The sequence below is a fragment of the Manacus candei genome, unplaced genomic scaffold (genome assembly GCF_025592945.1).
Source record: "Manacus candei isolate 608988 ecotype Guabito, Panama unplaced genomic scaffold, ASM2559294v1 h1tg000067l, whole genome shotgun sequence".
Lineage (NCBI taxonomy): Eukaryota > Metazoa > Chordata > Aves > Passeriformes > Pipridae > Manacus > Manacus candei.
Window position 1 is genome coordinate 9,587,359 of NW_026138115.1, and position 24,710 is coordinate 9,612,068.

The following is a 24,710-nucleotide window of genomic DNA, read 5'->3' on the forward strand; positions in this document are numbered from 1 at the left end:
GCCCTTGATTGTTTTATTCTTGCAAGACTTTTTCCGCTCCTGTTCTGAATTCATGTGAACTTTTAGTGGTACCAAATCACCAGTTGCAAGAAATTCCAAAATTCACTGAATGTGTCCAGAGACCCCTTTAGTTTGTTGTTTGATGGTTGCTCCTTACTCATCTCCTCCATGTGCTTCATAAAGGCATAGCCAGTGAGCATCCACCTGTCATCACTGTGAAAAATTCATGCTTTTATCTCTGTTTTCTGGTTTTTTTGACTGTTGTTTTCTTTAATTCACAAGGCTTTCCCTCTTATCCTGTGTCAGTTCAGATTCTTAAAGAGCCTTTGGGCCGGAGTATACTGGACCTTGCTTTTCTCCCTCATCTTATACACACCACTCCCTTCTCCAAATAGCTGAAGGGCTGCAAACTGTGTCAGGCTCTCCTGACACTTCCAGTAAAGCAGAGGTCTGGGGTTTCTCATTAGCATCGTAGAGCTTCACCAGATGTCAGCTGTAGCCAAAGGAGTGTGTCTCTTTGCTGGCAGCAGGCAGGTGTTGTGCAGGGACCTTCACTAGCATGATTTGAGGCTCAGATCTCCTTTGCAAAGGAAACGACTGAAGTGGTGTAAGGCCCTGATTACCACTGCTGGGCCTGATAGAGCTGGCATGTCCTGGCACGCTCTGTGCACGAGTGCACAGCCTGCCCTTTTAGCACAGGCTTTCCTTTGCCAGCAGGTGAGTCCAAGAGGTTCACATGTGAACAGCAGCCAAGGCATGGCCACATTACACAGCCTGTTCTGCTGCTGTGGAGATGGTGATTTCCAGCCCGCAGAGCAGGGAGCCAGCTGGGGCAGTACCAGCATAACTCAGGGCAGTCAGCTTTGCTGGAAGAACCCTCAGATGGCTTCCAAGCAAAGCCCTGAATCCATGAGCCCCATGAATGTGGGTTGCTGGCTGAGGCCAAAGCGTGTCTTATTAGGGTAGCAGCAGGATGCCCAAAGTAAACCCTGCTTGTGATGAAAGGAAGGCAATTAAAATTCCACTTCAGTTGCCTTCCTGTCCCACTTCCTAACCTTCCAGCAGCAGGTGATTAGCAGGGCTTGCCTTCTGCTGCCCTGGCCCAGCTGTGCCAGCAGACCCTGCAGCAGGCTAGCGCTGCTCCAACAGCACAGCTGCCAAAGCACAGCCAGGACATTGTGATTCGGCTGTCAGGTTTGCCTCAAGTTAACTTAGAATGAGCTCATTTTTCCAGTTTTCAAATAATTTTGCTCTTTTCCTACCAAAGTTTTTCGCTGTGAACTCCCTTGCTAGCCTTGCTGTTTAAGGTTTCCCATGTTTCTGCCCAGGATTTCCCAAACAGGAAACCAAACATGCATGCTGTGCAGTAACATCAGTGTGCCTACATCGTGCTACAGTCTCGCAGCCTACCAGATGTGTACACTAGTTCATCTGTGCACAAAATTCCTGGCAAAACACCTGCATCCCTTTTCCCAGCCAGACAGTGCTTTAGGGAAGACAGCCCTGCAAGACACAGGGAAGCTCTACCATATCTACAGGTGCCTGCTCTTTGTGCAACTTCCCTTGCTGTCATAGGTGAGCTCACAGGGATGAGTTACACCATCCAGAATTTAGTTCCATACTGCACTCTTGATATCTGCCTGTACACACTTTATCATGAATTTTTTACACTTGAGCATTTTGGAATAGTGAGCGGAACAGGCAAAATGCTCTTTTTAGTTTAAAAAGCAACTCAAACTACTACATTCAGGTTTTTTGAAACAAGCTTTAAAGTTTTTTTTCTGTCTCCTCGATTGAAAGGAATAGTCATCACATGCCATTCAGATTTTAAAAAATGAAAAAAAAATTTAAAAATCCCCCAAACAATACATTTCACCCAGTAACACTGCTTCCTTCTAGCTTAGTAGAGGAGCTCTGCAGAAAACACTAGTGGAAAACAAAGTATGCAAGAGAAGCTCATGCCTCAAAAAGAAAACCAAGCACTTCTGTCACTCTTCAGGTTAAGCAGTTTGACACTTCTGATCAGAGTTAGATTTTTCCCCTCCTCCTATAAACAAGTTTATTGCTTTAAAAGACATCTCCAGGAACAAATGGTATTAGCAGGAGAGAACATGCAAGCGGTTTTCTCTTCCTCACCAGTTAAAGCAACCATTTAAGTGGGATGAGCCAAAAGTACTGCACTCAGTAGACTCTAAATAGGGGTGGGATTTATTCCTGTAAAATAGTTTGGTTTGGCCTGAAGTGCTTGGAGGTAGCTGACCCTGGGCCCCACAACCTGCTAGAACCATTCTGTAGGTGGGAGTTTCCCTAGCAGTGATTTGCTGATTATCTTGGACATCAGATGGCTAAAGGATAGTCATTCTTGTAGAGCAGACTAGTGGAACTGTAAGAAAGGACTATGCTGTTGGGATATGCAAAGGAGGAGAGGAACAGTTTGAAGAGGATCACAGATCCCTTCAGAAATGGGAAGGGTTTGAAACATTTACTAGCGGCAGATCAAAAGCAGAGAGAAAATGAGCAGCTGCTCACAACTAAAAACTGCATCAAGCTCATGCTCTCTACTCCCCCAGAAGTGAGGAGTAAATCACATTGGCATCAGCACTCCTCATTGATCGGTGTTTTTCCAGACAGATCCCTCCCTCAGCCTATCAACCGACCCTTTGAACTCAAGCCGATCTGAGGACACAAATTCCATAGTGTTTTTTTAAGTTAGGTTTATTTAGCAATAGAAGTATGTACATGTAAGAGAATCCCCTGCAGCACAAGACATGCACAAAGCAGTGAGGGACTGAAAGTGGTGCTGCTCAATAGCCTTCCTCATCACCTGTCATCCCACTTTACTCAGCGGCAGAGCCAAGATTAGAAACGAACAGGCGAGAAATTTATCAGTCCATGTGGCAGAGTCTTCAGGCAGAGCCTCCCAGCAACTGCTATTAAAACAAGCGGGCGCCATAGCCAAATGTCTGTTTTATGCCCTCAAAGTAGTAGCGCTGCCAGCCTTGCTTTGTTCTTTCCTCCTCACTGGCAGGAATGCCTTTGCCTTCCAAGCACACCTCTGTCTCACCACCTTTGTCATGGAAGTTTAAGGTAATGGTTGCAAAGTGCCCTAGAGGAACCAAAGCAAATCTGTCAGCAGTGTGCAGTACAGTATGGACAGCCCCAAGGAGCTGCTCTGCTCCTCCTCTCACACGGCAACATTTAAAAGACTCTCCAGGATCCTTCCCCGAAGATGTACTTATGACAGCTGCAGGCCTTCCCTAGAAACACAGGGAGGATAGGGCTCCCTCTTCATGGGGTTCAAAGCAGTTGCAGCCACAGCTGAGCAAGCTGCCACTTCATCCTTCCTAATCCCTGGTCACTGCTCCAAACAGTGGCTGATGATTCAGACATGATAGTCTGGGATAGGAAGGTGGGAGAACACTGGTGCAGCTCCCAGAACACCATGTACTCCCTGATCATGAGCCAGAATACAGTGTGGTAAATGGGGCTGAAATTCTTCAAACACAGGCAAGGGCAGTTAACACCATAGTCCATTTCTGGACTACTTACCAGCTGGCCAAGATTTAAATCTCCATTTCATAACAAGTTGCTTCTCAGGAACCTTGACAAGAGATAGAAAGACTGAGTAGTAAGTTTTTGCAAGTCCTGCAGTCTAACAGAAAACAACTGGAATTGTGTTGATATGAAGCCCTAGAGACCCCTTGAGAAACACATACAGAGGGAAAAAGACTTTAAGTGTCCTTTTCAATTCCCTTCTAGACAGGTAGGCCACAGTACAGCCACAAACACTGAGACAGGGTCCCTGTGCAGAAGACTTTAGTGGCAGTTGGGTCAAAGAGGAAAATGGTCAGTTACTATCTTTAACACTCCTCCAACCCCTAATAAATAAGTAAAATCACACCAAAGCAGGGCAGACCTATGACTGGTAGCCAGATTTTCTCCCAGACTGAAATCCCATATGTTAATCCATGCTATTAGGAAAGATTCAATGGCCACAGAAGTTACAGATAATTACTGGGCACCAGGTAGAACTCCACAGTTAGCTGACAGAAGCATTGCTACAGAACTGATACCTCAAAATTAAAAAGGCTGTCTCTGAACAAGATACACCTGGCACTAGTTAGTACTTACAAGGTCAACAAACTCTCCTGTGACACTGCCATCCAGCAACTGAAACTTGCCTCCTTTATCAGCCTCCAAGGTGGCTTGTGCGTGGCTGAAAGCTTGGACCATCTGAAAACAATTCAGGAAACCTGTATTACTTGACATTATCTGCTTACAAACTTGTTGCCTAACGCCTCCCATCCAGCTAAAAAATTTCTGGAAGAGGAGGTAAGTCACAGAACCACAGAGTATGTAGAGCAGAATATGCAGAGCTGCAAGGACCCACATGGATCATCGAGTCCACATCTTAGCCCTGCACAGGACTATCCTCAAGAGTCACACCATGTCCCTGAGAGTATCATCCAGACACTTCTTGAACTCTGGCAGGCTTGGTGCTGTGACCACTTCCCTGGGGAGCCTGTTCACCCTCTGGGTGAAGAACCCCTTTCTAATATCCAACCTAAACCTCCCCTGACACAACTTCAGGCCGTTCCCTTGTCATTGGTCACCACAGAGATCAGTGCCTGCCCCTCCTCTTCCCCTCACAAGGAAGTTGTAGACTGCAGTGAGGTCTCCCCTCAGTCTCCTCTTCTCCAGCTGAACAGACCAAGTGACCTCAGCCACTCCTTGTATGGTTTACCCTCAAGACCCTTCACTGTCTTTGTTGCCCTCCTTTGGATGCTCTCTAATAGCTTAATGTCTTTCTTATATTGTGGTGCTCCAAACTGCACACAATATTCAAGGTGAGGCTGCACCAGCGCAGAGCAGAGCAGGACAGTCCCCTCCCTCGGCTGGCAATCCTTTGCCTGATGCCCCCCAGGACACGGTTGGCCCTCCTGGCTGCCAGGGCACTGCTGACTCATATTCAACTTGCCATCAACCAGGACCCATAGGTCCCCTTCCATAGCACTGCCTTCCAGCATCTCGTTCCCCAATCTGTACAAACATCCAGGGCTGACCCATTCCAGGTACAGAATCCAGCACTTTCCCTTGCTGAGTTTCATATGGTTGGTGATTGCCCAGCCCTCCAATTTGTTGAGGTCTCTCTGCAGGGCCTCCCTGCCTTCAAGGGTGTCAACAGCTCCTTCAAGTTTTGTGTCAGCTGCAAACTTGCTTAGTATCCCTTCCAGTCCTGTGTCCAAGTCATTTATGAAGATGTTGAAGAGCACAGGGCCTAAAATGGAGCCCTGTGGAACCCCACTAGTGACAGGTCACCAGTCTGATGTCACTCTGTTCACTATTACCCTCTGTGCTCGACCCGTGGGCCAACTGATCACCCACTGCATGGTGTGTCTATCCAGCTGTGTGCTGGACAGTTTGTACAGAAGGATACTGTAAGAGAGTCAATAATGTAAGGTCTTCAACAAAAGTCAAAAACCCTGCCCTGGCCAGAAAAGCAAGGTTATAGGCACTACAGCAGAATTCTGCTTGCCCAGGGAAAAGAACCCTTAGCTTTCCAATTCTGTGCAGTGTTCTGAGTCACACATGGATTTACTTTGTTGATTTCTTAATGAAACCTATTTCTAAGAAAAGATAGTATTTTTTTTCTTTTTTTTTGATTTTCTTTTTCTTATCAAAATAGAAGGAACAAAAGACTAAGACCATTTTTAAATTATACAATGCTGCTCTCTCTTCCAAAACTAAAGTACATTTTAATACCACCTAACCTTAAAAGGAAAAAACAAAACCAAAGCACAAGCACAGAACCATAAATCCCAAGTGAACTGGCCACATGCAATAAGGGATACACCTACGGATAGGTGCTGACAGCAGTCTGGAACTGGCTTCTGGCTGACATTATCTCCTTGTCAGCTGTGTGAAAAGATGCATGCACAAGCTTTAACCACCTGCTCTGCAGACCAACTTTCTTCTGATTCCATTCTCATGGACTGTGAGTGTCCTACAGAATGCCTTAGAAAGCTTCTTAGGAAGAACTTCCTGTATGTAAAGGACAACTCTCAGAACAAGCCAAACATTACCTCCTGAGTAACGAATACCCGGTAGAGTTCCTCAGGAGATGTTAAGAAGGTGTCCTTCAAGCTGATCTTACAGGTAGGGATCTTGACTCCTATGGATTTGGACTGCGATGCTGCAGTACTGCTCTTAGCAGCCGCCTAACAAAACGACAAACAAAACAAACACACGTACACTTTTTTCTCATTAAAGAAACAAAAATCAACAAGTGGTTCACATATCCAAGAGAAAAAGCAAAGGCTCTCGGTAAAGATGCAATTAGATACAACCACACTCGAGTGTAAAAGGCAGATTTATCATTCTGCTTGGAAGAAACATCATGTCCTGCAAATAGAAACAGTCATGCCTATACCACAGATTGCCAATTCCTGAATGTATGCAGCCTATACACAACACAGGTTGCTCCTGCAAGCCCCAGTATCTAATACTATGTACCTTTCTTCACAAATCCCAAAGCATGTTTGCAGAGTTTTGTTTACCTTGCGGTCTTCTGCTTTAGGAGCCACCTGAGGTGTTGTTTCCATATGTTCACCATTCACTGTGGGCAAAATCATGCCCTGGGTGAATTCTGGAAAGAAAGGAATGTGCCAATGAAACCAACAAGAGATCAAGGAAACTTTTAAATTGTTCTTTGAAATACACAATCAAAAAGGGCTTCCTGGTTTCCCCTCTGCTCTTGGCTAGCATCACTGACTTGAAACAGTTTTTAGAAAAGGAAAAAGACCTCTTTTTACAAGCAATTAATTATTCTTGCCCTTACTACGCTCCACCGAAGGCCCTGTCAGAACCTGTCTACACCAACAATTAGGAACTTACATCCTCTTGGTAGCCTAGACACACCATATTCCACATGCTGCTCTAGCATTAATGTTAGTTAGCTTTAGACTTCTGTAGCTTTATTTCTCTCTCACTCTCTAATATAATTGCAATCACATCTCAAATACTTTTGCCTGCTGCTCTACAAAAAGTATTTGTCTAACCAAACCAAGTTTTCCATTTCTGTTTAGCTTGGCTCTTCATTTCTCATAACACTGTAGTAGAGAATAGTTACTTCTGACTCCCTCTTCAATTTATCTTTTTTGACACCAGATGCCAGGACTACACAGGGAAATGCAGGGACTGTCTCACCAATGCCCTGTCCAGCAGCACTAGCACTTTTGTAACTCCAACAGAATCTTCAGACTCTTTCAGAATTACGTTTGCTTTTTCTCCAGCTCTGTCACTTCTACCTTAACCAATTATGTAACATTTTGCTCCTTCTCCTTCTTCATGTCTTCAAACTGACAAAATTTCATTATACAGCAGAATTTTATCATGTGTATAACTTTGTATCCCACAATACTTGGTTCCCACCTACTCTTGTTTATTACACCCACAAGATCATACAGTTTTTCCTGATTGACATTCTCATCTTCCACTGGGTGACTGCATCTCCCACCCTGAATACTACAACACCTGAAAAAAAACAAGGTACAGAAATTTGATCCTAGAAAATCAGCAATCAGTGATGGTTTGTACTCAGCATATCTAGTACATGTAATGTAATACAGGTAAATGGACATAAAAAGTAACTGTAGAGTTCTCAGCCTATATTTGAGAGGAACACCAAACTTAACCAAAGCACAGTGATTTAACTCCAACTGCTGGACTCAGATTAACTTTAAAAAAAGAAATTTGATCCAGATGTTGTGCCACAGGCAGTGACTGTGTCATTGGGGTAGCAAACACATTTTACTGGCTTTATTTTTTCTATAGCTGAACTTCAGCACATGAAGGACAATTTCAGATTTAAAACATAAATCCAAAAATACTGTTTATTACTGGGTTACCAGCAAAGCTGTGCCACAGTGTCTAGACACAGAAGAGTTTCTTGCCAAATCCTAACAATTTCCAAAGAGACAGAAAAGTTGCTATTACTGCTCTGACACCTTCCTGTTGAGATGAGGTGAGGAACTCCTCGTTACCCCCATCCTTTCTTTAGCTTTAGCCCATATAGGTTCCCATAACATTTCTCCCTCTCATACCTGTTTTGAGAGTGCTGATGTAAGTTTTCATTGCATCTCTAATTTTTTTTGCACCCTCTTGCTTCATCAGGCTCTTCAAGTTAGTGTCAGGCTCATCTTTAGCAAGGCTGACAAGGATCTAAACAACAAGGACAAATATTAACAAAGCCATACTTGCACAATCCTTTTATTATTCAATTCAACATCACAGCTGATGTGTTTCAATTTAGTTTCAGCTAAACTTTCACAATCAGCAATGCAGGTTTATTCACCTTCCACTTCACCTGTCTCAGCCCACAGTAATAGGCTGTGTACCTAAATACCTTCACGTGCTACAGAGCCTTTACATCTAGAAGACAGGAATAATTTGATAAAGATGCAACATGACAGGGAGTGACTCTCTGTCAGAATGCAGTGACAGAAGGAAGCATGACGGTTTTAAGCTGAAAGAGGTTAGAATTAGACTAGATATTGAAAGGAAATTGTCTACTGTGAGGGTGGTAAGGCACTGCAACAAGTTGCTCAGAGAAACTGGAGATGCCCCATTCCTCAGAGTGTCCAAGACCAGGGTGGGCAGGCCTATGAGTAACCTGGGCTAGTGAAAGGTGTCCCTGTTCACACCTGGGAGATTGGAACTAGATGATCTTTAAAGATCTCACCCAACCCAAACCATTCTTTGATTCTATTAACTTCAGCAGTGTCTAGTAACATGAAAGGAAATACTAATGCTGTGAATATTCCTGTTAGAACAGCCATACAGCCAGCAGTATTAGTGTTCAGCTGCGCTTACCTCAACTTCATCAATGTCATTTTCATCCGAGAGATTAGGAATCTCCACATAACCTTTGTACTTCACTCCGGTCTTTGAGGTGCCTGCAATGACAATTACGTTATTCAGATCAACCCTTCTTACTCTGGTAATTATAACAGCAAACTTGTATTGCATTACAATATAATGTTTACCTTTATTATTATTTCCAAAATGAGATAAGTATCCTTATCCTTAACATTATACATGAATCTGACCTTGAAACAGAAGGGGGGGCACATCACTCACCAGTCCAGGCCAGCTTGATAGCCCACTCATAGAAGAAGATAAGCTTCCCTTTCCGGTTGTTGATGGAGGCCTCTCCATCCAGTTTGCTCACTTCTGTCACCTCACAAGCCCCTTCCTCGCCCTCCACCCTGACAGGTAGGAGGAGAGTTTTCAGCCGCTCCGTGGACCAGTTGGAAGCATCCCGCTCTGTCCTGCGGGAAAACCAGACAGGGTGAGAACCTGGGACAGGCCAGCACACACCGGGACTTATATCCAATGTTGGCTGGTCCTTGTCTCTCTGCCCCACTCCAACACACACACACACACAGAGTCCTTCCCCAGGGCACCCCCACGCACCCCCCAGCTCGGGCACTCCCACACATGCATGGAGCCGGGGGGCCGTCCCAGGGGATCAGCCTGGACGCTCCCGTCTCAGCACCATCCTGCAGGAACGGGGGGGAAGGCGGCGGCCCTGCTCGGGGCCCCGGCCGGGAGCACCCTCCGGCCCCGGGCCTCCCGGGCAGGTCGGGGCGCGGCCGCCCCGCTCACCAGTGCCAGTTGTTGACGTTGGTGGCATCGGCCCGCTGCTCCACAATCCAGCGAGGATCTCCCTCCCCCCACTTGGCCATCGGGACCGAGATCGGGACCGGGACCGCCGCCTCCGCTCCGACCGCCCGTAGAAACTGCTAGAACCGCCGCGCCGCCTCTCGCCTTCCGCCCGCCGCGGGCCCTTCCGGCGCGCCCCCGGGGAGCAACACTTGTCTTATTGGTTCCGCCTGGCTTGTTGGTTCCGCCGCGCCGCCGACAGCTGAGACTGGAGCTGTCGCTCCCGTCCCGTCGCGGCTCGCCCCCGCCGGGCCACAGCTTCCAGAGCGCCGAACCCCACTACCGGCCTGCGAGGCACGTCGGGATTAATAGTGAGGGAGTGGGGAGCGGCCGCGGCGCTGCTGGCGGAGAGAACTACATTTCCCGGCGTGCCCCGCGGCGCTACCGCCCCGCCCCGCTGTGCGGGTGGAGGCGCAGCTGGAGCGGGAGGGGCGGCGAGGTGAGAGCGGGGCCGGGGCGGCGGGGCCGGGACTAGGGGCGGGGACCTGGACCTGGACCTGGACCTGGACCTGGACCTGGACCTGGACCTGGACCTGGACGAGAGGTAGGGGCGGTGATGGTGATGCCTCTGAGGCAGCCGCTCGTTCCCTCACTCCGCTGAGGCAGCCGCGCGGTGCCGTTGCAGATGAACAGGGCGCGGGCGGACGAGGAGGAGTACTGGCACAGCTCCAAGTTCCGGGCCTTCACCTTCGACGATGAGGATGACGAGCTCTCGCAGGTAGGGAAGGTCCGCCTCCGTGAGACATGCGCGCCCGGCAGGGCCCCGTGGCTGTCCTGGCCCAGGCCTGGGCCCCGCGCATCGCTGGGGGTCCACGCTCCCTGGGTGGGTGGGACCCTTCCCTGGGTCGCCTTCTGCCCTGTGCAGAGGGTTCCCGTCTCGCCCCCCACAGTAGCCAGTCCGAAATCTCATCAGGACTGTGATTCCTCGCCCATGCACGAAGCTGCATCTGCAACTGGTTGGGCTGTTCGGGTCTGCATAGGGGAACCTTTGGGTTCCCAAGGTGAGGAAGGGCTACTATGTCTGCTGAACACCTACAGGACTAAAAGACGTCGTCCACAAGGAGCAGTGGAAGCTGAAGAAGCTGTATTCAAAGCTCCAAGGGATATCGATGGTAATAGGAAACAAAGTGCACTCTGCAACTCTGGTGGTCCTTATGCAAGCTCTTTTGTCCATAGCTAAAGGAATCCAAACGGGCAGTGAATAGCCTTCGGGATATTGTCGATGATGATGATGATGACCTCGAGAGGGTCAGCTGGAGCGGAGAACCTGTGGGAAGTAAGTGCGGAAATACTGCAAGTTATCCTTGAGACAGAGAGAGTTTAAAATTACTGTTTAAGTCATGTCACTTAGTCAGGTCAGGAGTATTATTTGCTATCTAATGCTGCATATCTAACCTGATCCTAGTCTCCCAGGTCGGGTTGTGAGCCTGAGTGAGCACTGGATTTACCTGAGTGGATCCACTTAAAAGAGAGTGAGCAGAAGCCCAAATTATATAAGGAAGAGCAATGTAGGCAAATGGAGGGAATACATTATATTTTTTCTAATATATAGTTTATAGCAGGTATTTTGGAGGTTATGGCTTGATATTCGTCATGCTCAGGTGGCCTGCAAGATTCTAGGTGATCATTTCCTTCACACCGCTGCCTGAAATGGCACCATTTAGAGTTCTCTGTGTTTTGACCCCACAACACTTTAAGGAGATATTCCAAGGTTTAATGTGTATTTATAGAATGACTCTTATGCTTGAAATTTGAAAGGGAACTGTAAACATTAAGTAAATGTGGTTTTGGTGTTGAGGGGAGCGAGCTCATGGCCCACACACTGTGTGTGTGCTGCTCATTGGAGTTCATGACCCACAGAATACGTGGTGCTTACTAACCAGTGCCAAACAATGAAAATTTACGGACCTTCAAAGACTGATCTTCTTGTCCTTTGCTGTAGCTCCTCCCACAGGCCATTTCTTTTCCTGCCCAAGGTCTCTCTACCTATCACCCTGATTCTAAAATATGTGTGTTGTGCAGCTGTGCGAAAAGAAAAGTCTTGAACAATCAGGAAGAAGACACATTCCTTGTTGCCAGAAGCATATGCACGCTGATAGCTATTTTGTCTCTGTGGGAAGGAACACAGTCTTCCAGTGTTAGGAAAGTCTGCTCTTAGGCTTCTGCAATTTGAGGTAGGCCAGGGGCTCTCTGTTTTGCTTTGTACTTTTAGAACAAGGACTGTGTTTTTCCCTGTGCAATAACATATAAATGTTGGATGGTCTACGCATTTTTTTACCCAAGCCATAACTAGCTGTACAACACTGCTGAAAATAGCCATTTCTGGAGGACAGTGTGCAACTGCTTAACAAGCAGTATTACATGAGACTGGGCTTCTGCATGGATAGATGCCCTGCATCTACTTTATGCTGAGGGTCAGAGTTACCAAGATGTGCAGAACTGACCAGCACACACTTGGTAACATTCCTGCCATGCCATAAGATCATTCTTTACAGACTCTTTTTCTCTGTTGTAAATGCCCTCTGTCTGCACACAGGTATCTCCTGGTCAATCAAAGAGACAGCCTCTGGCAGCACTAGCTCGCTGGAGGGCCGAGACTCCAGCCTACAGAAGGGCTCTTCCTCCTATGCTGCGTTACCCAAACAAGTTTCTTCATACTCCCTAAGCAGCCTGTTCAAAGGTGAGGATCATCATATACCATACAGACAAATGAGTTTTCCCTCAGAGTACCAAGGGGCAACTGTGCTATCTTATGTAAATTGTTTTATTGCAAAACAGGGACACTCCAATCTCACCTCAGGTTGGGAGTGTATTGGTCACTAGTCAGAAATTGGAGACTGCCTTGTGCACAAGATTGCATGCTTTTGTGGTGCGGGAGCAGGCTTTGGAGATTATAGCTTCTTAAAATCCGGGTTCCGTGGAACAGCAGGGTAGAGCACAGCTACTGTACAGCAATCCATTTGATTGGTGGAAAAGAGCAGGCTATGAAGGGACTGGCTTGACCCATGTAGCCCTCATTTGATCTTCAGTTCTGTAGAGAACACAGGTTGATTATCCTTTATTTGGAGCTCATCTGACACTTGTTGATGCTGGTTCAGCAAACGTGTGGTAGCGGCAGTGGCAGCATAGCTGGTTACAGGGGGAACTGCACAGCAGGCCTTGGGCAAACTTACACAACTTGCAAGAGTTCAGCTCTGTTGTCTCACAGCCAGACAACAAAACAGCTTTTACTTTGTCTCTCTTTCTCTGAGGTGGTTTTTCACTCTCAACTTTGATAATAAAATGATAAAGAAAGGCATTCAAATTGCAGCCCTGGTGGATGAAGCTGTCCGTGTTGCCATGGCCTGCTCAGTGCTTTGTGCTTGAGCCTCTGCTCTGCAGGTAGATGAGTGCATTCAGGCATTCTAACCTCTCCTGGCCTCAACACCAAGAGGGCAGATAGAGACGGGGTGTTACATGGTTTGTGATGCCGCAGATGACATCAAAGCCTTACAGTGCTAGCAGGTGAGTCCCAGCTGTGCTGGTGTAGTGTGAATCACTATACAGAATGGCTTGTTCTATAGAGGCGTAGCTGCAGCAAACTGGCTTGCAGTCTAGGCTTATGTTCCCTGTGGAAGAGATGTTGCTGCTGAAGAGACAGTCTCTCATCAGTGTTTTTCTTTCAGGACGAAACAAACTTCCAAGTTTCCAGTCTCTTTCAGATGGTAAGCTTTGGATCCCTACCTCATTTTGGGGGGGGGTGTGTACAGATTTACATAAAACAAAGCATTTGCAAAAAATGGGAAGTGTCATCTGCCTTATGGTGCAGAAAGGGAAACTGAATCATGGCCTGCCTGAAAGTTTGAAAGTTCAATTATGGGTTGTTCTTTTATCAAAGAAATTAAAGAATTGGCATGATGATTTGGGATAATTACAGCTGTTGGCTTTAGAGCAATGTTGTGTTGCCATTTGGTGCTTAAGTTTGAGTCTTCTACCATGAAAACTAAGAAAAGGATGGTTTCGGAAATGGATATGAATCAGGATTTTGATGTGCTACTCAGCTGTGCCTTTCCTTCTCAGCCCTCACTGACACTGGAGTTAAAAACTATGCCCCAGAGCTGCGCAGACCGAAAGCTGAGTACAAGGTGAGCAGCCTGTGCTTGTTGTATGCTGAGATCAGAGAACTTCCTGCTCCATTGTGATTAATTGGTATTTCAGACAGCAGAGGGCAATGCAGGGAATAGGACAGAAAGCTGCAAGATGCAGCCTTGAAGTAATTTGAGTATTCTCTGCTTTTTCTCAGAAGTAGGAAGCTTTGCTGTGTGTCTTGGTTACTCCTTCTCATAATAAATAGCCCAGCAACCTTTCTGAAAAGAATTTCTAAATAGTGTTTTATCTGTAAGCGGCTTTCATGCTGGGTTACATAAACTGGCATCACTTGTGCTTTTTACATTTTTAAATCTGAAACTTCAAAATTTCCTGTTCATCAATCCCTGGGACAACACAGAGGGAGAGTCCTAGCTGAGGGAAGTGTTTATCTCCCGTATATGCAGTGTAAGGTATTGGAGAATCTAGTAGGTTTTGGGACTGGGTGGATTCCTTCTGCTAGGTGTGAGGTTGTAGTTCCATGTCCCTAGGTCCAGCCAGTAACAGGACTGAGCACATATTCCCTACAGATACAGACATGCACAATAGTAACATAGCTGCCTACATGGATTAATGCAGACAGAAACCAGTGCCTTTACAAACAGACACATACATAAAACACTCCAGCTTGATCCTGAGCCTCCTTTCTGTATAAGCAGGATTGAATTCCATTAGTGGAACATAGACACACTCTATGGGTCCCTCCAGCAGCTGGTCTTAGACATCTGGTTTGTTTTGTAGCTAAATCCCAGATCCCAGTCTCCTCCAGTTGCTGGCACTTGGACCCTTGAGCCCCTAGGGTTCAAGGTCCCATGCCAATTCCTGGTTCTCAGACTGCTTGTTCTACATTGATCTTGAACTCCGTTAACATTCATATGAGCACATAGACTTGAACAAGTAGAGATTAGCTCAGTTGGTTAGAGCATGGTACTTTTCTGTGGACCATTTGGGGCAGAAGGCTGAATTACATCTGCTGGCTCGAGTGCCTCACAGAGACCTAGGTGCATTTATGGAGTCTGAGTTCAGGAGTGACTCAGACCACCGCCACTTTTTATCCACTGCTTTTAGGTCGTAGTGTCTGCAGGCTGCAGGGGAACAATTTTGCTCATTGCAACAGTGGTAGCATATTGCCCTAAGATGGTCTCACTACAGGCTTCGATGCCCTTGTTACGTTGTACTTCTCTTATGCAACTGTGCTGTTGTCCCTGTGCTCTCCGTGCTGCTATGGAAGGCTCACCAGCAGAAGTCTGAATGGTAACAAGAAACTGACTCCTTCCCCCTCAGTTTTGGGTTTGTCTGTTTTGAATGTATTTTGTTTGTCCTTCTGAAAGCAACATGGGAGTTTTAATTTGCAAGGAGGACAACCTGATGAAACGCACTTCTTATAAAGGATATGACGAAGGACCTTTCTGAGGCAACACAAAAGCTGTGTTAACATATGAGCCTTTAGCATCCCTCCCCACCAGCATATGCAGAGTCTGAGGGCTCAGCATCTGCACCTGAACACTGTAGGGACACATTCCCCGGAGAAGCTGAATGATGAATGTGAGAAGCTACACATCGGCCAGCACTGATGCAGCACAAATGGAAAGCAGCTTCGAGACTGCTGACATGGTCTGGCCTCTTGAGGCTTAAAAGCACTTTATTTTTCTTGTGGCAGGATTACAGCAGTGACTGGAGCCCCAAAGATACAGTCAGGCGAATGCAGAGGGGCAAGGTAAGGACTTTCCGTTCCCACCTGCTTGTAAGAGATGGAGGATGGGTGGTCCTAAACTGCTTTACACTTCCCTATGCTCCTGGCTGTTCCAAGAACAGGGAGGGGATCTGTGTTTCTTGCAACACTTAGCAGGGATGGTGCTCTGCCTGCTTGTTGCTTTGCCAGCTGACAGTGCTGGGATCACACTAGCTCAGGAGCAGCAGGGCTTTGTTGCTTTGTTTACTTGAGTTGTCCCCTCAGCAAGGCTCTGACAGGAGGTATCTGTACTGCTGTGCCCCTCTCTACCCTTTCTGCTCCCTGGGGCTAGGTTTATTTTAAAAATCTGAGGGTGTGGGGCTTTATCTCCATTCTCAGTTGGTGGCAAGTGGAGGGAGGAAGACAGAAATGGTCTTGGTTACACTGGAGCTGGAATCTTAGTTTCAGCTGCCTCAGTGTGCAGTGAGCACATAGGGAGGTTGTGGTTTTACTCTGCATGTGTCTCCTCAGGCTGAGGTGAACTAAAGGCTGAGAGAGGCCACAGATGTGGGGTAAGAAGAAGGGAGAAAGAGTTACAACTCTGCTTTCTGGTCTCCTCTGTGGAAAGGGCCCTGCAGAGTTCTCTCCTCCTGTCAGGACTAGTGGTTTGTGGTGTACAGAAAAGTTTTGCTGTGTTACAAGGGTGTTTGTGCTGAGTATACATTGTCTGCTGTCCTAGACTGGGCATTAATGAAGGCTGACTCTGCAGCTCTTTGGGACAGATTTCCAGGGATTATGTAGCATGTGGGTTCAGCTAAATGAGAATTTCTCCGCTGCTTGGGAGGGCAGTTATTCATGTTATTGAAGAGGTCATGGGAGAAGGATAGATTATACCTTGTGGGTTGGTTCAGCCTGAAGACTATTTGATTCCCCATATACCTCTTATATGCCTACTTATACCTCTTCTATCTCCAGGTCTGCTCTCTAGAGAGATTTCGCTCCCTGCAGGACAAGCTGGTGCTCTTGGATGAAGCTGTGGCAGGGCATGATGGAAATGTCATTACAGCTGTGAGTCCTGTTGGGGCCATACAGGGCTGGGACTTCTGGGTGACCCCACAGAGGATGCTTGTGAGAATGCAGTCAGTTGGCCTCTCAGTCTTGCAAGACTGGGGGAGTGTTCTTTAGTTAAAACCAGTTACTGAAAAGTGTCAGAGCTTAAGACTGGGAAGTTCCATATTACTGCTGGCTTTCCTGCCACTTTGCAGAATTCATGTTAATTCAGGTTAATAATAAGGTTAATAAGGAACCTGATCCATCAGCCTTACAAATCTTTGCAGCAGTTTCTTGAGGGTCAAAGTTTATTCTGCTAATTGCAGCACAGAAGATTTGAGGGGCTTCACCAGTTTTTCTGGCTTCTAAAGCAGCAGGCAGTAAATGGGATTGTGTCAGAGCTTCCCTCATCCAGGATATTTAATCCCTTGGATCTTTGCATGGAAAAGTTTGTCTTTGTAAATCTTGGTCTCACTTATCTAAGCTCCAGAGTAGGAGCTTAGGCAGGCATCTAGGCAGCTGTAGCCCTGGCTCACTGCTTGTCCTGAATCTGGTGGGTACCAGAATTCAGTTCAGTGCTGTAAGAGCTGTGTTTTCAGAGGCCCTTAGCAAAAGCTTCCCCAGGCCTTGACCAGTTTGCTGTATGTTTGTTTGTCTGTCTGTCTTAATTCTGAGCTGCCTGTCTGTGCTCACAGGTCCTGATATTCCTGAAACGGACACTACGGAGAGGTGCGTGTGACTGAGGCTGGAGTTTCTATAGTGTGTTTCAGTTAAGGGCAGAGGGGCTAATTCTTTCACTGGGTGCAAGTCACCAAGAGAGCAGCTGGGGTATTGCTGTTTTACTGAGCAAGAAATACTTGCAGTAAGTGTAATGTGGGAGGGGAGACAGTGATGCCCACAAAGACCCCAGAGAGGAGCTTTAAGGATTGGTAAGTGGTGGTGATGGTGATGGGGTGAACAAAAATCTGTAGAGGTAGCACATGGCTGTGAATTCAGCTGGCAGCCCAATGAATGGGCTATGCTCTAGCCTCCAAGACTGTGACTTAAGATGGGATAGGGTTGTTGAATCCTGCCAATGGCTCGCAACTCCATGCACCGTGCTTAGTCCCCTCTGGCTTGGTAGTGCTGTTACTTTACCCACCTGTACATAATCTCCTTCCCCTGTAGAGATCTTGTTTCGAGAGCTGGAGGTGCGACAGGTGGCCTTGTGTCACCTGATCCATTTCCTCAGAGAGACGGGTGAGCAGAAGTTGCTTCTGGATCTGCTCAGGTGAGGCTTTTGACCCGTCAGGTAGCAGGGCTGAGCACACTGCTTGGAACCTGCCTCCAGCTTAATGCTTGCTCATTCCCTTTTGCAGGTTCCTAGACAGGACTGAGGAAGTTGCTGTGAGTATTCCCAGAAGCATAAGCTCCTTTAGTGCAGAGGTAGTGTAGTGGGCAGGGGGAGGCTGGCTGCAGGGTGTCTGGTAGTCAAATGAGAGCTTTCTATCTCCATTTTGCCCTCTGGAATCCTGTATCTCCCAAATCCATGAGAACAGACTGCTTCTTTCCCTTCTCTCTCCAGTTGTCCCAGTACCGGGAGCACTTGAACATCCAGGATGTAGAAAAAAGGAGGGAATTTCTGAAAGGCTGCATTGGGTAAGAAGAAATGCAAGAGGGTGGGAGGGGGATGCTTCACAAAAGGTGATAGTAAAGAAAATTAGACTTTGTCTCAGTGCCACAGCTTATGTGGTTTGGGAGCTGATGTTGGTTTTGCCTCGGTGGGAGTGCAGTGTTGCAGACACAATGTAGACCAAAGAGGAGGCATTTGTGGTGATCTCTAGTCCAGCACCTTTTGCTGCTTACTTGGGGGCAGAAATGCTTTGAAGGACTTTCTGATCATTGACCAAGATGTGCAAGATGGAAGTTTGGGTGCCTGAGCACTTGAGGAAGTGCGTAGCGCCTGCTTCAGGTTGTTCTGTGAGAGGTGCCACATGTTTCTTTCTCTGGAGCCTGTCTAGGAGGGAGGCAGTTGGAGAGAGGAGCAGGACTGGAACTTGAGTATCGACTAGCCACTCAGGCTGGGGAGAATGGGAGCTGTTCCCCACATCTCTGTCTGTGGGGAGCTTGTTTGGTAGAGAAGAGCATCCTTCTGAGTGTACTTAGAAGTGAAGGATGCTGTACTTGTTAAGAGCTGGTGACAACATCGCCCTCCTTTGTGTCCGACCAGGCTGCCATTCTCAGCTGAGGATACCTCCCACATCCAAGACCATTACACCCTGTTGGAGCGACAGATCATCATTGAGGTATGAAATCTTTCCTGCTGGTCAGGGGATGGCTGGGACTACCTGTGAGATCTCTTTCTGTCTCTAACTTACACCACTTTGGATCTAATCAGCCTGCCCTGGCTAGTGTAGTTTTAACGGCTCTCCAAGCTACACGTGAAATACCAGATCTAAGACTTCGTAGCATGTTGAGGCTGTGCTTGTGCATTACCATCACAACACCCTCCCCAGGTCTCTACCCCACAGCTAAACAGGCAGTTCCCCTGGCTCATGTTCCCCCTGTCTGTCTTCCTGATTCCGCAGGCTAATGATCGGCACTTGGAGATGGCTGGGCAGTCAGAGCTATTTCGGAAATATCCTCGCAAGGCTTCAATTCTCAACATGCCGCTAGTGACCACCCTCTTCTATTCCTGTTTCTACCACTACACAGAGGCTGAGGTGAGGATGATGTGGGAGAAGACAAGGGTTACATCTCATCCTTGTAGCCCTCAAGTGGGGTGGTCAAGCTGGAGCATATTAAGGAAATAAAGGGAGACATCCCTCCAAGAGACCTTGTCTAGGACCAATTTTGAGTTATCTTTTCTGCTCTGAGACATTCAGCCTGGAACAGCTTGTCAGGGAGATGCCTCCTAGAAACCACTGTCTTTTACATCTAGCTCCAAGGACGCAGAGTTGGCCCTAAATCTCATTAGGCTTAGGTGTGCAGAACTGGTCTTGGAAGTGCTGGAGTTACACCAGTTGAGGATGTAGGGAAACCAAACCAGAGGGAGAGAGCTAATGCAGTGTGATAATTGCTCTCTTCTGCCAGCTGTTTCCCCTGTGCTCATGGCACTGACATGAGCAAGAAGCAGTAAAATCTCGGGGAGGTTCACCCTGTGCAAGACAGATGCCTTACAACAGGTGTCTGAACCTCTCCCGTGGCCTGTCCTGCTGAGTTTGTACTAACTTGTCTGCTTTCTCTAGGGAACATTCAGCAGCCCCACCAACCTGAAGAAAACATTTAAGGTGCGTGAGTCTCCCTCTGTTGTGGCAGCACTAGCTGAAAACGTGCACAGACAAATTGTATGTAGTGAGGGGGCTCAGTAGGAGGAATTTGAAGGGCTCAACACTGAGATATGGAGGGGGGCATGGCATCCTTGTTGAGCAGAGCCCTTCTGGAGCCTCAGAAAGGCAAGTGGGAGCCATGTGGAGACTTTCAATGGATGCACCCTGTCTGCAGCAGCACTTGCAAATCCCCACTTCATACTCCCTACAATGCTGGCTGTGGCCTCGGTCAGTATCTTGCTGTTTTGCTTGGCTGTTGGTGTGGGTCCTGACAGGGCTGTAGCAGATGTCATTCATGTTCAAGCTACACGTGCTTTCTGAGCTGTGCTAATGCTCTGACTGCAGCTTTCTGCCTTGCAGATTCCTGATAAGCAGTATGTGCTGACTGCCCTGGCTGCCCGTGCCAAGCTGCGAGCCTGGGATGATGTGGATGCCCTCCTCACTACCAAGGTGAGCTGCAGAAAGCTTTGCTAGGGACCCAGTTCCAAGTACTGGTATCTGCTACTGATAGCTGACTTGTTCTGGAGTTACTGGACAGACTGGTTTTATTTCAGCAGCACCCAGCACCTCTGCTGCAGAGTGTTGCAATACCTTTCTCCTCTCGTGGCCTAAGACCTGTGCTGGGCCTGGCCTGGCTGCAGCAACAAGGTTGGAGAAGGGCCCTTGAGCTCTTCTGCAGCAACAAGCTTGGAGAAGGGCCCTTGAGAGTTTGCAGCCAGCCTTTGCCCAGCCCCTGCATGAAGGGCTCTGCCAAAGGTGCTTTTGGTGGCTGGTATAGTATGTTGCTGGCGCTAGGAAAAAAGCATTTTCTTGTGGCTGGAGGAATTGCCCTTCTGGTTTAACATAGGTTTGATTCTTGTTTCAGAACTGGCTGGGCTACACCAAGAAGAAGGCACCTATTGGCTTTCACCGAGTTGTGGAGATGTTGCAGAGGAACAATGCTCCTGTGCAGGTAAACAAGGAAGCACTGCTTATGTTGTCTTGCTCTTTGTAGGGATTTGGTGTTTTAATAACTCCCCAAGTGAGCTGCTTCCTAGTTTGAAGTGGGAGAACAGTTTGCCGAGCTGCTGGCTCTGCCATGTGGGCACAGCACTTGGCTGAGTGACCCATGCATCAACAGGAAGTGTGGGTGATAGTGAGGGCTGGGTCCTAGGTCTGACTGCAAGAGAGACAGCAGGTCCAGAGTTGTCTGTGAACTCTCTCCCTCTGTGAATTGCCACCTTTCTTTGCTATATTAAATTTTCTCTTGCTTAATCTGGCTGGCAATGGTTAACCTGATCCATAGGAATGAGGCAGCCTAGGACTCTGAGCTTTGTGAGCAAAGCTTTACTGCCTCTGGGATCCTGACCAGTCTTTTCCAGGTCACTTGTTCCCTTAGGAAGGACAGGGTCAAGTCTGTGTGACCAGCAGTCTTGAAAGGTTTTGGGACTAAGGTGAGAGAACAAGGCAGGAGGTACCTGCAGAAGGGAGCTGAGACATTCTTCCATCTCTGGCAGGTGCTGCAGGAGTACGTGCGCCTGGTGGAGGATGTGGAGACCCGGTTGAACCTTGCTACCAAATACAAGTGCCATGATGTTGTCATTGAGGTAGGCACCTGCTGTGTGTGTGAAAAGATGGGACATGAGCTTGCTTTTTCTCTCTAGCTTTTCTGTGCTCTGCCACATGCCACTGCCATCATGTGCCTGGTGAGGTTTCTTGATCCCTGTGGCCTGGGAAAAGTGGTGAAGTTCCCAGTGGAAGTCCAGTGAGCCAGGAGAGTGACTCCTAGTATTTGTGTTATGAAATTGTTCTGTGTTGGGAACTTGATGGGGGATTGTAGAGTTGCCCTGCTCATCTGCAGGACACCAGCTCTGGAAGTGTCCAGGTCACTCAGCTGGATGTTGGTTTTGCTGTTTATCTAGACCTACAGGGATCTAAAGGATCGTATCCAGCTGACAGCATATAAGAGCAAGGTGGAGCGGGGCTCTGCAGAAGAAGAGAAGATGAACAGTATTCTCAACAACATGGTAAGAAGTTCTTACTTTTTCTTCCAAAGACTCTCATCAGAAATAGACATAGATAAGGTGTAAGGGCATGGTTGTGCTATATACTTTCTATCCCTGCTGGGAAGCTAATCTTATGTTTGGGGTTGCATTCAGCATAGGAATAAATGGTTATACTGTTGGAAAGTGCACCCTCTAGCCATAGCTGTCCTCCTCAGGGTTTGGGAGTCACTGACTTGGCCCCTAAGGGATCTATGTTCAGCATTGCTGTTAGTCATGTCTTGTTCTCTCTTTTAGCAAATCCGGTGGAAGAACTGAGCACCTGTGAAGGAGTCTGTTTGGCCATTGCCTTGTCATTGAAGGCGGAAACTGCAAAACCCAGTCCAGTGTCAGCAGAGCAGCCCTGTTTCTAATCATTGTATGATCAGCGTTTGTCAGTGACAGTGGGTGCCTATGGCTTGAGGGACAGTGGCATTCAGGCTGGTTGAAGGCAGCTACTCAAATGTAGCCATCAAAATCATGGTACTGATCCATCAGGGTTGATTCTTTTTGGAATCTGATTGTCTTTGACTTGACTGTAAGCCAGGCATCAGTTTTGTTTATGGAGGGAAGTTGCTAGGCACAGCAAGGTTAATGTTTGCTCTGGGTGGTGCCTGGACTTATTCTTGCAAGAGGAACAGTCAGTCACACTTGTGAGTCTTTCCACTAGACAGTGCTGACCAATCCCTGTAACACTTAAGCTGGCTTGGGCATCACCAATCATGGCTGTGGCTGGAGTAAAGCCTACTGGACCTAGTTCTCCTTGCATCCAAGGGTTGGGGGAAAGGACCAGCTGCACCTTAAAAACTCTTTTTTTTGTTGTTGTTGTTGGTTTATTCTGGCTCACTCTAGGAAAAGAGGTGTGTGAACTCCTGCAGAGAGCCAGGACAGCAGCCTCTGCCAGTATCCTACTGCTGGCACTTGGAAGATCCCTTTATCAGGGAAAGACAGGCACCTAGTGTGGAGCTGGTTAGAGTCCTGTTGGATTGGATGGAGAGCAAGCAGGGACCCCTCTCAGTTGACACAAACCTGCTGGCACCAGCAGCTCTTTTCTCTGAGAGTGTTATGCCAGGAAGGATTGAACTGCACTTTCTCAGAAACACAACTCCTCAGGCAACTGCTGGCTTCATCCTTCAAGACCTCACTTCAACTCCTTAAATAAAGCTGTTTCTTTTTCCTTGGGCTGTTTGTTTCCTTCCCCGACTAAGCACATTGTCACCCTTATGTGCTGATCCTGAGCAATTTATCGCACCTCCCACAAAGTGAATATGCAGGGTGTTTTCTCATGTTCTGAAAAGCACAGTGCATGTCACCATGGAGTGGCTTTGCTTTCAGCACTACCTTATTTCACACTTTTAATGCCATCAGCACAGATTAAATAATTTTAATGTTGTAGGAGACTTTGCTGCTGCAGAGGGGTCAAACAAACACGAGGGTGGGTTTGGATTCCAGCTTCCCTGCTGCACTGCACACTCTCATTTTTTTCTGTTGGTGGATGTGTTTTTCCTTACAGAATTGTTTGGGTTGGAAGGGACCTCTTCATCATCTAGTCCAATCCTGCTTTAGGAAGGTCACCTGGAACAGGCAGACCAGGACTGTGTTTGGGTTTTCAATATCACCGCTGTAGACAACTCAGCTTCTTTGGGAAACCTGTTCCTGAATTTGGCCACATTCACAGTAAAAAGGTGTTTTGTGTGACTGAAGTCACGTTTCAGTTTGTGCGCCTTGTTGTCACTAGGCACCACTGAAAAGCATCTGGGTCCCTTCATTCTCTCTCATCAGATACTTAGACACATGGATAAAATTTCCCCTGAGCCTTCTCCAGGTTCAACAACCCTAGCTCTTGGCCTCTCCTCATCTGAGAGATCCTCCAATTCTGTAGTCATTTTAGTGGCCCTTTGCTGGACTCTGTCCAATATCTCCATGTCTCTTGTACAGAGGATCCCAGAACTGGACATGGCACTCTGGATTTAGAAAGCAAGGATTACCTTCCTTAACCTGCTGGCAACATTCACCCTAAGACAACCTAGGATGTTGTAGACAAGGCTGAGGTTTGCTGCAAAGCTCTCACAAATGCTCCAGTCCAGGATGTTGCCTGGTTGTAGGAGTTGGAATGGTGTCACTGGTTGGGATTTACGTCTGGGAGCAACAGGAGAAGCTGAACATAGCCTTGTAGGTATCTGATGAAGCTATAAAATAAATTTTCACACCTGTATTCTCCAAGCATGAAGTGCTGCTGATGCTGAGCTGGGCTCTGTGCCCCAGTGTCCATGTTTCCACCACGTGTCCTGAGAGCCTGGGTAAGTGCTCCCCAACCTGGGCCTGGCAGTGGGACTGCACTTATACGCACTTTAAGTGCACTTTTCTCACAGCACTTCCAGCAGAACCCACTGTCTGCCAAACATCAGTTTAGTTGTTTGCTTTTTTTTTACCAGTCCCAGCTGAGGGTGGTGGAGACATTAACACTGTCCTTTGAATGCTGGCTATTTTAATTTGGTCCATTCCATTCCTGTGCCTTTTCAAAATTCTCCTTGTTATTTACTAAGAACTTGGTCAGTGACTGAGACTCCAGGTTGTTAAACTAGCAGAAACCATCTCCCCCACAGGGTGGTAGCGCTGAAACAGAAACATTGCTCTCCTTGTTTCATGGCTGAAGGGTCAGTGTGACAAGCTTCTCACTGGGCTATGAAGGCCCAGCCAGGAGAGGAGATAGGCCTGCAGCATTGCAGCAACTGCTTCCATACACAGTCAGCTGCCCCACAAACTCTTAGATAAGACAAGTGGGGAGAATGGTCCTCCAGGGGGATGCTT

General features: G+C 47.4%; 2 protein-coding genes across 4 annotated transcripts; one reads left to right on the forward strand and one right to left on the reverse strand.

Annotated features, from left to right (window-relative positions):
• Positions 1-2,697: 2,697 nt before the first annotated feature.
• AHSA1 (activator of HSP90 ATPase activity 1) lies at positions 2,698-9,850 on the reverse strand. 2 transcript variants are annotated; one of them, XM_051806401.1, is made up of 9 exons: positions 9,667-9,850; positions 9,139-9,329; positions 8,872-8,954; positions 8,103-8,220; positions 6,558-6,646; positions 6,084-6,218; positions 4,132-4,233; positions 3,550-3,601; positions 2,698-3,106 (listed from the first exon to the last, which is right to left on the reverse strand). In XM_051806401.1, exons 1-9 carry the CDS (start codon positions 9,744-9,746, stop codon positions 2,934-2,936), a joined length of 1,023 nt encoding a protein of 340 aa, XP_051662361.1. In that variant the 5' UTR covers positions 9,747-9,850; the 3' UTR covers positions 2,698-2,933. The 2 variants fall into 2 exon arrangements, with proteins under 2 accessions (XP_051662361.1, XP_051662362.1); XM_051806402.1 differs by having other exon boundaries at positions 9,139-9,324; positions 9,667-9,836.
• A 210-nt stretch (positions 9,851-10,060) lies between these two features.
• VIPAS39 (VPS33B interacting protein, apical-basolateral polarity regulator, spe-39 homolog) lies at positions 10,061-23,076 on the forward strand. Of its 2 annotated transcripts, none has more exons than XM_051806376.1 (20): positions 10,061-10,162; positions 10,349-10,441; positions 10,900-10,999; positions 12,260-12,403; positions 13,389-13,427; positions 13,783-13,847; positions 15,509-15,565; positions 16,496-16,588; positions 17,266-17,299; positions 17,738-17,840; positions 17,929-17,956; positions 18,135-18,208; positions 18,780-18,855; positions 19,138-19,272; positions 19,798-19,839; positions 20,239-20,328; positions 20,744-20,830; positions 21,375-21,464; positions 21,780-21,884; positions 22,158-23,076. In XM_051806376.1, exons 2-20 carry the CDS (start codon positions 10,349-10,351, stop codon positions 22,176-22,178), a joined length of 1,476 nt encoding a protein of 491 aa, XP_051662336.1. In that variant the 5' UTR covers positions 10,061-10,162; the 3' UTR covers positions 22,179-23,076. The 2 variants fall into 2 exon arrangements, with proteins under 2 accessions (XP_051662336.1, XP_051662337.1); XM_051806377.1 differs by lacking the exon at positions 10,061-10,162 and adding an exon at positions 10,241-10,267.
• The last annotated feature ends 1,634 nt before the right edge of the window (positions 23,077-24,710 follow it).